The sequence below is a fragment of the Limanda limanda genome, chromosome 6 (genome assembly GCF_963576545.1).
Source record: "Limanda limanda chromosome 6, fLimLim1.1, whole genome shotgun sequence".
NCBI lineage: Eukaryota > Metazoa > Chordata > Actinopteri > Pleuronectiformes > Pleuronectidae > Limanda > Limanda limanda.
The window spans coordinates 27,399,588-27,413,066 of NC_083641.1; the positions used below are offsets into that span (position 1 = coordinate 27,399,588).

Below are 13,479 nucleotides of genomic sequence, written 5' to 3' on the forward strand. Positions count from 1 at the left end.
TGAAAAGCTATTCAACAAAATAAAATGTGTAAAGTATATATCAATATCAAAATATGAGTCATCGTTTAAATTAAATGTTATTGCTGATCTTTGTCACCGAGCAGCAGAGTTTGCCATAAGCTTATTGATTTTGAATTTAAAACGATGACTCAACTCATATTTTGATATTGATATATACTTTACACATTTTATTTTGTTGAATAGCTTTTCACTTATTGCCAATTGCTTCAATTTCTTAATAAGGAAATTGTTGGTAAAACTTAAGAAATTGCTTCAATTGGCAACACACATGAATAAAATGTGTTCAACTTAAATTTAACAAGCTATATTTTCACAATTGGTAACTTTCATTTGGAGAAAAACTTAATTTGTGTGTTAACAAATGTTTTCAACTGTTGTAAACAATTGTACAAACCATCCAAACTAACAAAACCTGTGATTCAAACAATACGGGCTATAAAAAAGCAAATGATAAATGTAACGAGGGTAAAATGTATTTCATAGTTGATTTAACAGTTAGTTCAGCACAGGGAAAACCAGGTTTAGCAGACTGATGTTCAGAAATGCAATTAACCTCCGAACGAGTACGGACTCAACCCGGTTCTGCAGTGAATCTGAAGCCTCCTCAGATGCATATTAACAGATCCGCCTGCAGGGAGAAGAGAGCTTCTGATCTCTGACTCCGTCGCTTCTCTCTGTCGCCTCAGGCCGGCTCATCAGCAGTGGAAGATCTGACACGTTTTAAAGTGGAAACTCCACAAAATATAAATAGCTTCTCCATTACAGGTCGGGGTATTTAAGGATGTTATGGAAGTAATACCAACTATGTGTACTGAATGCATTCAGGCTCACACTGCAGGTGATGGTTGATATACTGGGTCGTTTCAACTAAAGCCGGGGTTTTCAACTGGTTTTGTCCTAGGGACCACCATTCTGACTAGAAGGTAATCCGCGGCCGACTGATGTGCCTACGTGTGTGTGGATAGAAGGAAGTTTTAACATTTGGTTTTCCATGTTGGTTTTATTTAAAAACCTAAAACAAATCTAAAAAAATCTGTGTAAAAAAACAACAAAAACGGTTGATTTTCAGTGCTTAAGAATTGAAAACAAAATTAAAATGCAGTTTGTAGTTGTACTGCATCTCAGGACCATATGTACCTCAATTTATAATGTTCATGACTTAAATGTACAGACATGAAGCTGAGAGAACGTTAAAGTAACGGTGATCAATAACAATCAACATAAACCCGGGCTACAATTGAAGAGGGCAGAATATGTCAAAAATGATAAGCATACAATATCACACAAACAATTGAGGCCTACTGAAGTTTAACCTCCTGATCACCAGCACCTTTATATTATTTTAGACATATTTTTCTTATTTTAGATATTTTTCACGATATTCAAGAGTAATCTGGAAATGTGTTGAAATATCAAAGCAATTTTCGCGGACCCCCTGCAATGCCGTCGCGGACCACCAGGGGGCCGCGGACCCCCGGTTGAAAACCCCTGAACTAAAGCAATGTATATGTGATTCATGAGATTATTATAGGGTTGCGTGCACAAATATACAAACATGACTATTTGCAAATGTCAGACGATTAAAAAAACAGAATTGTCTTTACTCCTCAAAACTTTTCTTTCTGGATTTTTCAGAAAGCAGCTGCATCTTATTCTGTTTTTTATTTATTCTGTGACCCAGTTAGAATAAAACTGAAACTCACTGTTATCTAAAGACTTTCAAAGAACCCATCAGTTATCACAAGCAAGTTGCCATAGATGCTTGTTTAATTTTTAAAAGCCCCTGCATGTTTTAAATCAATCCTCCTATGATCCATTTAAGGAGATGCTTAATTATTCTCGTTCTTGTCGCTGCATGTGTGTGTGTGTGTGTGTGTGTGTGTGTGTGTGTGTGTGTGTGTGTGTTTGTTTGTGTGTTTGCTCTTGTAGAGGTATCTTTGTGAGGTCCAGTTTGAGTCTACAACCTACAGAGTGAGGACCTTTTGGGAATGTGAGGACCTTTATTGGACTGTTTGGGGGTTAAGACTTGGTTTAAGGGTTACAATTAGGTTTAGTTTAGGTTTAGGTAAGGCATTAAGGTTGGATAGTTAGGGTAAGGAACTAGGGAATGCATTATGTTAATGACTGTCTTCACTAATAGAGCTGTACAAACGTGTGTGTGTGTTTGTGTGTTTCTGTCTTTGGAACAAAACTGGTAAATGTTCTGTTTCAGTGGAGCTCAGTTAGCTCACTCGCTATCAGCTATGATATCGCTATCGATGCGGATTTTGTTTGGATTCATTCATATTTAGTCCGTCCTCATTGTAAGACAACAGGACCAAATATAGGTCCCTCTGGTTCTCCATTTTTCTATGAAAGAAATCCCCGATTAGTGGAGAAATCATCACGACCTGGTGATATAGGTGTATTGTGGAACTAATGGGGTAAAAACTCTTTTCAGTACTTTCATTTCACAGCATTAAAATGTGTGAGTTTGTACAGAAATAGGTCACTCGGAAAAAAAATGGGATGAATCAAGGAGCTCAGAAACTCTGCAGCTCACTGAGAGACACGCCAACAATGATCTGCAGGCAGCCCGGGAGGAGAGGCAGGCTGAGAGAGAGACTGAGGAAAAGAGAGATAGAGGGAGATCAAAACCAGCGCTGGATGGTGCGAAACGAACCGAGAGACAAACAGAAAGAAACATCAAGAACGAAGAAGAGAGAGAGCACATCAGTGAGATGCACACAAGGAGGCAGAGATACAGAGACAAGGGGGGGGGGTGGAAGAGAGCTTTTGAAAAGGCGGGAGTGGAGTGCAGACACTGGGGAGGAATCAAAATTCAAAGGAGGTAAAAAATCCTAAAGCAGAAGAGAGAGAGGCATGCTGGGATGCCGGAGAGAACAAGAGAGAGAAATGTAAGAATGTGAGATTGTGTGACGGCGACGCAGAAGACAACCGGCTAAAAGAAAGTGAATCCGACTTGATATTTGTTGACGGGATGAACATGATTGTCTCACGTCCTCATGTCAAACCCTCAAGTTACTGTAAAGGAGGAAGTGGAGTGGTGGACGGTTCACGTCTCAAGCAATCTGAAGGAAAGTACAGAAACACTGGTTTGCCTAATATTCACTGGTTTAGCTCCAACATCCAACCAGAGCCGGCCTCCAGCGCCGTCTTCAGCTGTATGTTGGTGTGTAAGATAGATAGATAGATAGATAGATTACTTTATTCATCCCAGAAGGGAAATTAAGTCGTCATAGCAGCCGGTATATTTGAATACAATAAAATACAATACAATAGAATAAAATAAAAAATATTGAGGTAGAAAGAATAAAAACAGAAACACAAGATAAATAGGTAGGAAAAACACAAGAAACCGACAGTAATACCAGGAGCTGCTACTACAGGCACCCGTTAGTACGGCGCCATCTTGAATGGTACTTAGAGATCAGCTGAAAGGGCAACATGCAGAGGCTACTAAGTAATGTTATGGGGCAACATCTGCAGTCCATGAAATGTCCTTCATTAGTAATGTTTTTTGCCACCAGACTCCTGCATGACCCAGAATAACAATTTATTGGCAAAAAAACAAATTACTTTTAGTGGACATTTCATGTACTGTCGCAGTTTCCCCATAAGATTCCATTGTAGCCATTGTCAGCAAAAAGGACCAGTTCATTTCCACGTTAACATTTATAAACCTAGAGCCCAAGTTGAAATATACTGTAATTCCCCTTTAAAGTTGCACAACATACACCTGTATGGCAGTTATTGGTTGTAGTGAGTTAAAGGTTCAGTGTTTTCGCTGTGAGCTAAGTACTGCCTTGCTGAACTTGTGTTTCTTTTCTTTTATTTCTTTTCTTTTATTTATTTTCTTAATATTTTTATTTTTAATTTTTTTTGTATTGATCGTATGTACCTATTTATTTATTCATTCATTTATTTTAAGTATTGCTATTGTATTGTTATTATTATTATTATAATTTGTCATCTATTCTTGTATTAATGTATTTACCTGCTTATTTATTTATCCTTTCTCTCTCTTCCTCTTTCAACCCATCTTTTTTTGTTTTTCTCTTGTTTGTTTTTCTTTATTTTTCAACTATATGTGCTGGGGCTAGGTGCCGGAGGGAGGGGGGTGGGGGGTTGGTATCTGTTCTGTGGTATGTTGAAATTACATATGTAATTGTTATTGATGGAACAGTATTGTTTGTTTGTTAATTATGTAAAAAATTCAATAAACAGATTGTTAAAAAAAAAAAAAAAAAAAAAAAAAGTTCAGTGTTTTAGTGACACCTAGAGGTGAAGTTCCAAGTTGCAGCTGAACACCCCCTCATCTCACCCTCCCCTTCCAAACAGAACCTGTGGTAGCTTCAGTTGTCATAAATACAACTCAAAAGGTTTAGTTTGTCCAGTTTGGGCTTCCGTAAAAAACATGGCGGCCTCCGTAGAGAGGTACATGTAAAGTAATTAAATATCGTACAACTTGAAGCTGAGATGAAACACACTAGTGAAAACATCACTATGATTATTTTATATTCAATTTCTGCCTATAGATCCAGTTCACCTAGATCCTACACACTGGACCTTTAAGTGATCCGATCTGATGAGGAGAGAGCTCTAATCAACGAGTGGGTGTTCAGGAAGTTCCATTGAGTTCCATGATGGGGAGGAACAGGCAAAGTCAGCCCGGTAATTATAAGTGGGAGGGTGAGGGTCGGTGGGGAGTGACGGGGGGGATTTCATGAGATTATCCTATAAATAGATATTGAGTTTTTCCCCCCCGCATCAACGCCAGGATGCAGCTCTGGCACACGAGTGATAGCACTGTTCTAAAAACCAGCCCTGGGCTAATACCGCTACACAAGTTAATACCATTCTCCATGAGACTGTACGAGTTGCTGAGCGGGATTTGAGTTTGATGAAGTTAATCGCTGCACTGTGGGGAGAAGGGGGTGGGAGGGTGGGCGGGGTGGAGTGATCAAAACCCCGGCACCGTCTTTCACTAGAAGCTGGTTTCATTCACGCAATGCTACAATGAGTCTCATGAGAGTCTATTGTGATCTGAGCCGGCTTCGGTAAAGACAAATTGACCTTCACGTTCGATTGAGTGCCGGGATCAGGGTGTGCCGCTCGTGGCAGTGGGGGGGGCACGTCTCCGCTAAGCTCCGTCAAACACACCAGAGGGGGGGAGAATAGGTCATGACACGTCTACGGAGTTCTCAGCCCACCTAGCGTGTTGAAGAGACGACATTCTCATCAAACATCGTGAACTCAACGACTCACGGCACAGTTCTCTAGAAACAATGACCTTTAGTTCTCGTTAAGAGGAAAAACAACCTTCTGGCTCATGCTTTATTGTTCTGTGATGGCTCTTTAGTTATATATCATGTATATTTTAGCATTTTACAATACTTTGTGGTAGTTTTCACACTTACCTCTGCTCTACTTTGTCTATATTTAGCAGGATTACACAAAAAATCGACTCAACAGATTTCAATAAAAGACGGGAACCAACATTGTGGAAGAATTTTCAAGAATTCATGACGGACTTTGAATCTTGATGAATTATAGGGAATTTAATAAGGGGACAGTTGGGCCTTGGTGGTTGAATGTGCTGTACTGAGTGAAGAGAATTATGCTAAAACTACCGAACTGATATCCAATCAATTTTGAGGAATGGTTGGGAATGACCCATTACATTTTGGAGCGAATCTGGATAAACGGACAGATCCAGGAATTTTGTTTTGCTTTCACTTCCTTTAACGTGGCGAGATCTGGCAATAACCTTGATGGAGGAGCGTGTTCTCCACTAAATGTGGTTGACAGATGGAGCCTGTGTCGGGGGAAGAACTCATAACATCTTCGTGCAGATGCAGATCAGAGGGCAGGTCCAGGATTTTTTTATTTCACTTTCTTTAGATTCTTTTCAGTTTAATTTCAAGAACACGCTGCACGTTGAGTTTCAACCCTCCACTGTTCATTCTTCCATCACATGCACAGATAACTCCCAGCATCCTTCACTCTACAGCAGGGCTACTGAGGCCTGCTGTAGTGTGCAGGACTAGTCAGGTAAGTTTCCATGATATTACTGGGGAAAATATATTAGCATGGTGATTGAGGATTGTTCATCTGTTCATCTAGCCTATTTCTATTCATTTATCCATCAATTGTAAAAAATTTTTACAGACGATTCCAATTGTTTGGCTAACTATTTATCTCTCTGGCATTGCATTAGTGTTCTTTACAAACTTTTTTCTCATCTTATTCTACAGAACAATGCCACGTGCACTATCTCATGTGTGGAGACATTTCACCTCATCCAATGTAGAAGGAAAGGCTGTGTACATTTGCAAATACTGTGCAAAGACCTATGTTAAGAATGACACAACGATGCAGAAGCATATAGTCAAGTGCCCAAAGTTTCCTCAGGGCTCAAATCAGCCTATGACAAAACAAAATGTTTATATGTATGTCTGTATATGACAAGGTAAATATAGTTAGTATAAGTTACCCACAACATTTTCAGTTTATTCCCGTTAATTCTCGTTAATTCCCATGGAAAGTTTCCAACTTTGAATATTCACGGAATTTTGCAACCCTAGTTATGAGACCCCTCTTCTTCTTCTTTTCAATATAAGAACGAGACAATCATGTGCAGGGTGGTTGTTCTGTTTTTTGTGCTTCTGACATCGTCTTCTAACGTAGAACTGATCCTCAGATGATTTGAGAATTTGACTTCCATCGGTGAATCAATTCAAAATTTTCAGTCTAGTAATCCATCAGTAGATTAATGCTTTAGTTGCGGTACACAGCAGCGATTCCGTGACATTGTCAAGGACACACACACACACACACACACACACACACACACACACACACACACACACACACACACACACACACACACACACACACACACACACACACACACACACACACACACACACAGTGTCACAGAGGGTGGAAAGTATTCTCAGAACTAATCAGATGGTTATCTTATCTACAGGAGATGATGTCATGTGAGACAACAAACTGGGATCCAGCTTCTCAGGCTCACACGGAAAAATACAAAAAAAACACCAACATGCTGCAGACGCACAGACAGCGACGGCAGCATGTGCTGTGCGGTGTGTGTGTCCTGTGCGGTGTGTGTGTGTCCTGTGTGTGTCCTCCCTGTCCCCATCCCGTCATCCCCACTGTCAATCTGCAGCCTCCACCCTTCATCTTCTGTAAGGACACCGCTCAGCTCCCTCTCTCTCTCTCTCTCTCCTTGGCCACATTCAAAATCACACAACCGCACTTAAAGCGTCAACTCTCACATCCACCTACTGTGAGTCTGGAAATCAAACACACAACCTTTCCTCCTCTTCTCTCCACACTACCTCAGTTTCAACGTTTCTCCTGCGGTTTGGGTTCAGACCCACGAGCAGCGATGTGTGGCTCGTTGGGTTTCTCTGCTCTAATTTAACTTGTCCTACTTCCCATCATGCCTCAGGGCTTCAGTGGAATCAGAGCCAACAATGTTCTTTCTAAGACGTCGCCTGTGAATCGTGGATCCTGTGACCAGGCAGCTGATCCACATCCCTGTCTGCACCTGTGTCTCTCGTGTGTCCACGCTAACAGCCTGGTGATGATGGGAGACATCTAGTTCACTTTGGATTAAATCTCTCCAAAGAGAGATCCGGTTTCTGGTTTCGCTCACACGCGTTTTCAACTAAACAACCACTGCGTCCTGCAATGACCTCCTTGTTTTATTCCTTCCAGGGCCATATCTGGAGACATTTGTTTTATATATCGGGTCAAATGTGTCCCAGACCATCTCAGCTAAGGGTTGAAATCATAAGTAGACAGCACTAAATGCTAGAAGGGCACTCAGAGCACGGATCCCTCCACCCGGGCCCAACAGCCCTCTTATAAAACCACATTGAAATTGACCAGATTCACGGTGGATTGGAAACCAAATTCTAATGGGCTCCTTCCTGACCAACACCACATCCTTCCACCACGTTTTGATTCAATCCTTCCAGAAGTTTTTCGTGAAACCCTGCAAACAAACACTGAAACCCGACCTCCTACTCGGATGCATTGTGGTCCGATCACTTGAGATGCACGTGACTGATGACGGGTGGAAACAGGGTTCGTCACGATCGTGTGGAGACTTCTCAGAGGTGACTTGGTTCTTGACTTGTTGATAAAAAGCAGATGAGGTATATAATTTAATGCTTTTCCTGCTGATGACGTGTTTGCTGGTTGTTCACGTCCTCGTATGCACATGATGAGATTCAGGCCTATTTGCAGGTGGACCCCTGCGTGCATTCAGAATCAGGTACATGAGCAGTCATTTTCATGCTTAACCTTTTATTACAGATTCACCAAAACACGAGCCGACCCCATGAAACCACATATGCACGCTCTGATCCAAAGACTGTAAATAAAGATGGATCGCCCCCTGGTGTTTGGCTGGAGTAGGTCATGAACTCAGCGTCCTCCATGTCCTCCAAGATCAAATTTACTAGATTTGAGAATTTGTGAATCCTCAGTCTTATGTGGTCTAAAGGGTAATACTGCTCTTATCCGTTTTCACAGAAATAATTTTCTCAAATCAGAAATTATGTATTAAACAGCTTCAGGACATTTAAAATATTGTCTTGTAAGATACACAACTTTAAGGGCAGCAGTGGAAATCCGGCGGGGAAATATTCCTGAACTTTTCTCTTAAATCGCACATTGAAAGCTTCGAGCCAGAACTTCAGCTTTGTGGAGAACACCCAGACAAAACCTGCTCATTAGCAGATGTACGTTATAGTCAATATAAACTCAGCGGTTTTAATACAGAGGACCACACAGTGGAAAGTGCACTGTCTCTGCCTGTGTGGTTACACCTTCACGTTCGTGCTGCTCTTGCTCAGCCTGTAGAAGCAGAGAAGTGGACCGAGCTTCAGGAGGGAGTTCCTCTTCTGTGTCGTCACCGAAACGTTCTTCTTCTCGTCTGCTGCCTGAAACTTCATCTGTCAAACCTCCTCAGTCTCCTCCGTCGGATTTCCTCCGCCTCCTGCTCCGCGGTGTTGAATCCATACGGAGGAGGAGCTCCTCTCGGTCGGCTTTCTCCTACGAGGCAAAGAAACATATATTAGATGTCACACAGCACAGCCAGATGATGGGAGCAAAGCCTAAAATCCTTGCCAGCTCACTTCAGTGCCATGCTCCAGTGACAGAAAGGATGCAGCTACATTTTCAAACACTTTTAAATGCAATCATCACAGTCTAGTTTTTATCTTTTGAATATTAAGGCGTTAGATTGGAAAGTCAGTGTTTTATTAATGTGTATTTATCGCCCACCAAAACCTGTCGCTTCATTTTTACCTGAATTGTCTTATTATTAACTCTAAGCATTTAGCTTATGTGTTTGACGTTTAACTGGTCAATGTTTTAGAATTCACTGTCACTTCACACAGCTTTGATTTATCAGCGTTCTCTTGTACCTCCTTCATTCAGACTGTTCCTGATCGCCGCCTGCAGCTGCTCCTCCTCCGTCAGGCCCCCTGAATAAGATCCTGGACGAGTTGATGGGTCATCTGGTGCCTGCTGACGATATCCTGAGGATCCATCACTGCCACTGTGGCCTGCATGCACGGACACATGGTTTAAGTTGATAAATATATGCTCAAATTTAATTATGGCATAGTTTTAATTCTGCTTGTAATAAAAACGTTTAATGAACAGCTCTCTAAGTCTGTGTCACTCGGCCAGAAAAAAATTATGTTGGGTTAAATTTGTCTGTTTATAAATATGGACGTAGAGTGAAGTGATATCAATGCTGAAGTGTTTGCAGTCTGTATTCTCTCAATTGACCATCAGAGGGCGACTCTACTGGTTGTAAAAGAAGTCAGTTCTTTAAAAACTCTACTTCTCACTTCATTTATATAACGTCAGTGAACATTTTCCTCAGGAGTTTATGGTATCAATCTCTAGTTTAGAGCCTTCTTCAATTCAGCATGATGTTAATTTAGTAAATTATGGTGTTTGTGTGTTTGTGTGAGTGTGTAATATATGAATCAAACTACGTTGTGTGTGTTCATGGTGATGAACGGACATGTCACTCAGTGCAGTGTTTTTTGATCTGTTCCTGGACAGCAGTGGAGCTCTATGGCACAGAGAGATGAGCTGTGTTACCTGAGGAGCCTGAAGAGTTGTAGTATCCTCTGGACCTGAAGTCGAGTCCGTTCCCTGACACAAGCTCTGGTGAAAATGAAAACAGACTAATTCAGTGCAAAAAAAGGACTGTTAAGGTTCAGTTAAATGTGTGTGTGGATTCATACTGAGGCAAACAGATCTGCATGGACGCAAAGCCGTCTCTGTTGTCACTAAGCAAACTGTATTTATAAATTCACTGATGACACAATGACAATATAGAAAATACTTTTAAATTAGCGTTAAGAATACGTCTAAACAACCTCCTTCAAATAAGACGTGGATTCAAACCTGCACATTTGCTCATGACGGGCTTCAGTGGTCCGGAGGTGTAGAGCAGACCCACCAGGATCCCAGCCAGGTGACCAACGAACGAGGTCCTGAAGAAGCAGAGCACAGATTAACTCCTAACTAATGAAACACTGCCCTCTCATGGACACTTTGATGCAGTGCACTGGACGTCAGTAACCTGTTAGTCATGAATGTTTCTGACTGTGATCAGTGTGAGAAGCTTCACACAACGTGGGAGCGGGAAATTCCCAAAGTTCAGGTCTCAGATGTTAATATTCCCTTGTTTTGTTTATATGTGTTTTTTTACATAAGGGAGTGAGGCTGAATTTCCCTCTGGATTAATAAAGTATCCATCTATATATCTATCTAGGCTAACCACAGAAATTAACAAATATAATCTTGGTGGTTTATTTTGCAGCAGACCTGACTTTTCTCTCTGGATTATAAAATCTGAACATGCTGCAAGTGCCGTCTACAACAAATGTTTTTACTTTTGCTGATATTTTATAATCAGCTTTTGTGTTTTTCGCCTGAATCATCGGATGAAACTTTTGGAAAACTGCAAAGGGCACTGACAACTGCAGCAGCTCACACCACAGACTCTGTCAAACACGTGTGATCTGGTCCTTAAAGCCGGGGTCATCCCTCTGAAGCGTTAGCATTAGCATGGCTAGCATCACACTGGCATCTCTGAGGTACACATGGGAGGTGAATACAAAATTCTGGTGAATTCTTTGAACACTCACCCCGGTGATGTCACGTGGATTATCACTAGCTCCGCCCAGCTGGCATAGCGGTTTGCCACGGGGATACCCATCACATGGGTCACACCTCCAGGGTGGTAATGGTTACAGACCACCTTCAGGGCAAACAGGACACCTAGGGGCACGATGCAGAGTTTAATACGCAGGAGGACGTGTTGCCATGGTGACACCATCGACTGTATATAAAGAGAATCATAGACTGAATACAAAGATGGAAGAAGTGTCTCCGATTCCTCCTACTATCCAGAAATGAAGCCAAAATAAGCCAGAAACGACTGCTGCCATCTTGCCCATTTGGATCCAGATTCTCTTTAATCTCTTTAATACTAAAGCTAATGTTGTGGTTTGACTCTCTACCTGAGAAGCCGACCGCGCAGGACAAGCTGTACGACTGGTCCTGGGTGAGCTCTGTTAGCGCTGCCTCCAACGCCAAGTAGACGACTCCCGTGAGCAGTGAGAAGACCGACAGCAGGTAGAGGAACCAGGCTCCGCCCAGCCGCTGCTCCAGCCGGATTCCTTTCCAGAGGAACGACGCCATGTTGAAGTAGAGATGCCAATCATCCACGTGGTGCAACGGCGACAGCAGGAGACGACGCCAGTCCTTCAACCAGTACGCCTGCTGCACACTCACACAGGTCTACGGATGGAATAGAGAGTAGCATGCATATTAGTACTCATAATAACACTGATAATATACTAAGGTTACAGTGCATTTCACTTCTGATGGCTGGTTTTATTGACTTGTTACAGTCGCAGCTACAATTTACTATCAAAGAAGAAAAAAGACAATTGTACACATTAGATACAGTAAGAGGCCTATATATTCATGTTAAGTTTAAAAATTTGACTAAATAATCTAAGCTCTGTATCGTCAGGTTGAATTACCTGCATCAGTGGAGCTGCAGGGAAGAGGAACAGGTACACGTTGAGAGCGAGGACCCCCAGGGTGACGGGTGGGATTTTGTCCACACCCAACTGAAACACCTGGGAGGCCAGGAGCAACAGCCCCATGTGGGACCCCCTGTGCCGGCCCCGCATCCTGAAAAGACCTCCGTGCCAACCTACCATAGAAGAGGTGAGAGAAAGAGTTATTTAGAACAGAAATGGCAGAATGTGAATACCAAATTCAGAAATATAATAGGAGAGCTACTGCCGGTCGGTAGCTGTACCGCACTCCGTAAGAGAGTTAGGTGATATATCAGCAGGATAAGTGCCCAGAGGTTAGAGCTGCATCTCCTCTCAGCTTGATCAGTCTGAGAAACTCTAGAAGAATATTCTATAGAGCTGCAGCCCTTTAATCAGAGAGCTGCTCCACATAGAGACTCAGACAAGATAAAGCATCTGTTATGTTCCCTTATATTTAATATTTAATCACAATAGTGTTAGTGAACGTTGTGTTGCTTTTATTTTTATTATAACTTTTAAAATCTATTCTATGATTTATGTGTTTACAGCCTTTAAACACGTGGACATGTTTTCCATTACATTTACTTGTTAAGGAGCAAAGAAAAGTTGTGAGAAAACTAAGAAATAAAAGTACTTTAAACACCAGAGGGGGGTTTGAACAATGTGTTGTAAAAGTGTGTGTGTTTTGTTAGTTTATATGCACTTTGTGTTGCTTTGCTTTCTTCTAATTAATAAAGTTTGTTAAGTTTCAGACTCGGAGTTTTTATGACCGGAAGTGGTGCTACGTGGATCCACTATTAGCCACAGCGCTTTATTGAGCTAACAACAGCTGATAGTCCAACAACAGACTTCAATAGTCTATTTGTATGTTCCTTGTTTTTAATAACAAGAGACAGACACGTTAGTTAAAGTCGGAAACGTTTCAAACGAACTCACTTTCACTTCTCTTCTTCGTGCTGTGCCAGCGAGGCTCCGGCCAATGCTAATGCTAACGGCTAATACCAGTGGTGTGGCAGCTTCAGTTAGCTTCGGTTAGCTTCGGTTAGCTTCGGTTAGCTTCGATTAACTTCAGCAGGAGTCTACGGGACTCGAACTCGTCTCACACAGTGATGATCCACAGTGACAAGTCAGCGGGAAACTGTGTGTCTCTGTGTTTCATCACTTCCTGTTTCCAGCGAGGACTTGGTCACGTGACAATAACAAAGCCACGTGGTCTGCGCAGGCGCATCACGGGTCTCCTTCCTGATGAAGTATAACACAACATAAATAAAAAAAACAACACAAAAATGTAGTAAAATAAATGTCAAACATAGACATAGAC

The 13,479-nt window shown here is 41.8% G+C and overlaps 1 protein-coding gene across 1 annotated transcript; it reads right to left on the reverse strand.

Annotated features, from left to right (window-relative positions):
- Positions 1-8,452: 8,452 nt before the first annotated feature.
- Positions 8,453-13,313, reverse strand: rhbdd1 (rhomboid domain containing 1). Its single transcript, XM_061072835.1, has 8 exons — positions 13,095-13,313; positions 12,138-12,313; positions 11,610-11,889; positions 11,235-11,367; positions 10,489-10,577; positions 10,180-10,245; positions 9,489-9,629; positions 8,453-9,114 (listed from the first exon to the last, which is right to left on the reverse strand). Exons 2-8 carry the CDS (start codon positions 12,288-12,290, stop codon positions 9,011-9,013), a joined length of 966 nt encoding a protein of 321 aa, XP_060928818.1. The 5' UTR covers positions 12,291-12,313; positions 13,095-13,313; the 3' UTR covers positions 8,453-9,010.
- Between the last annotated feature and the right edge of the window lie 166 nt (positions 13,314-13,479).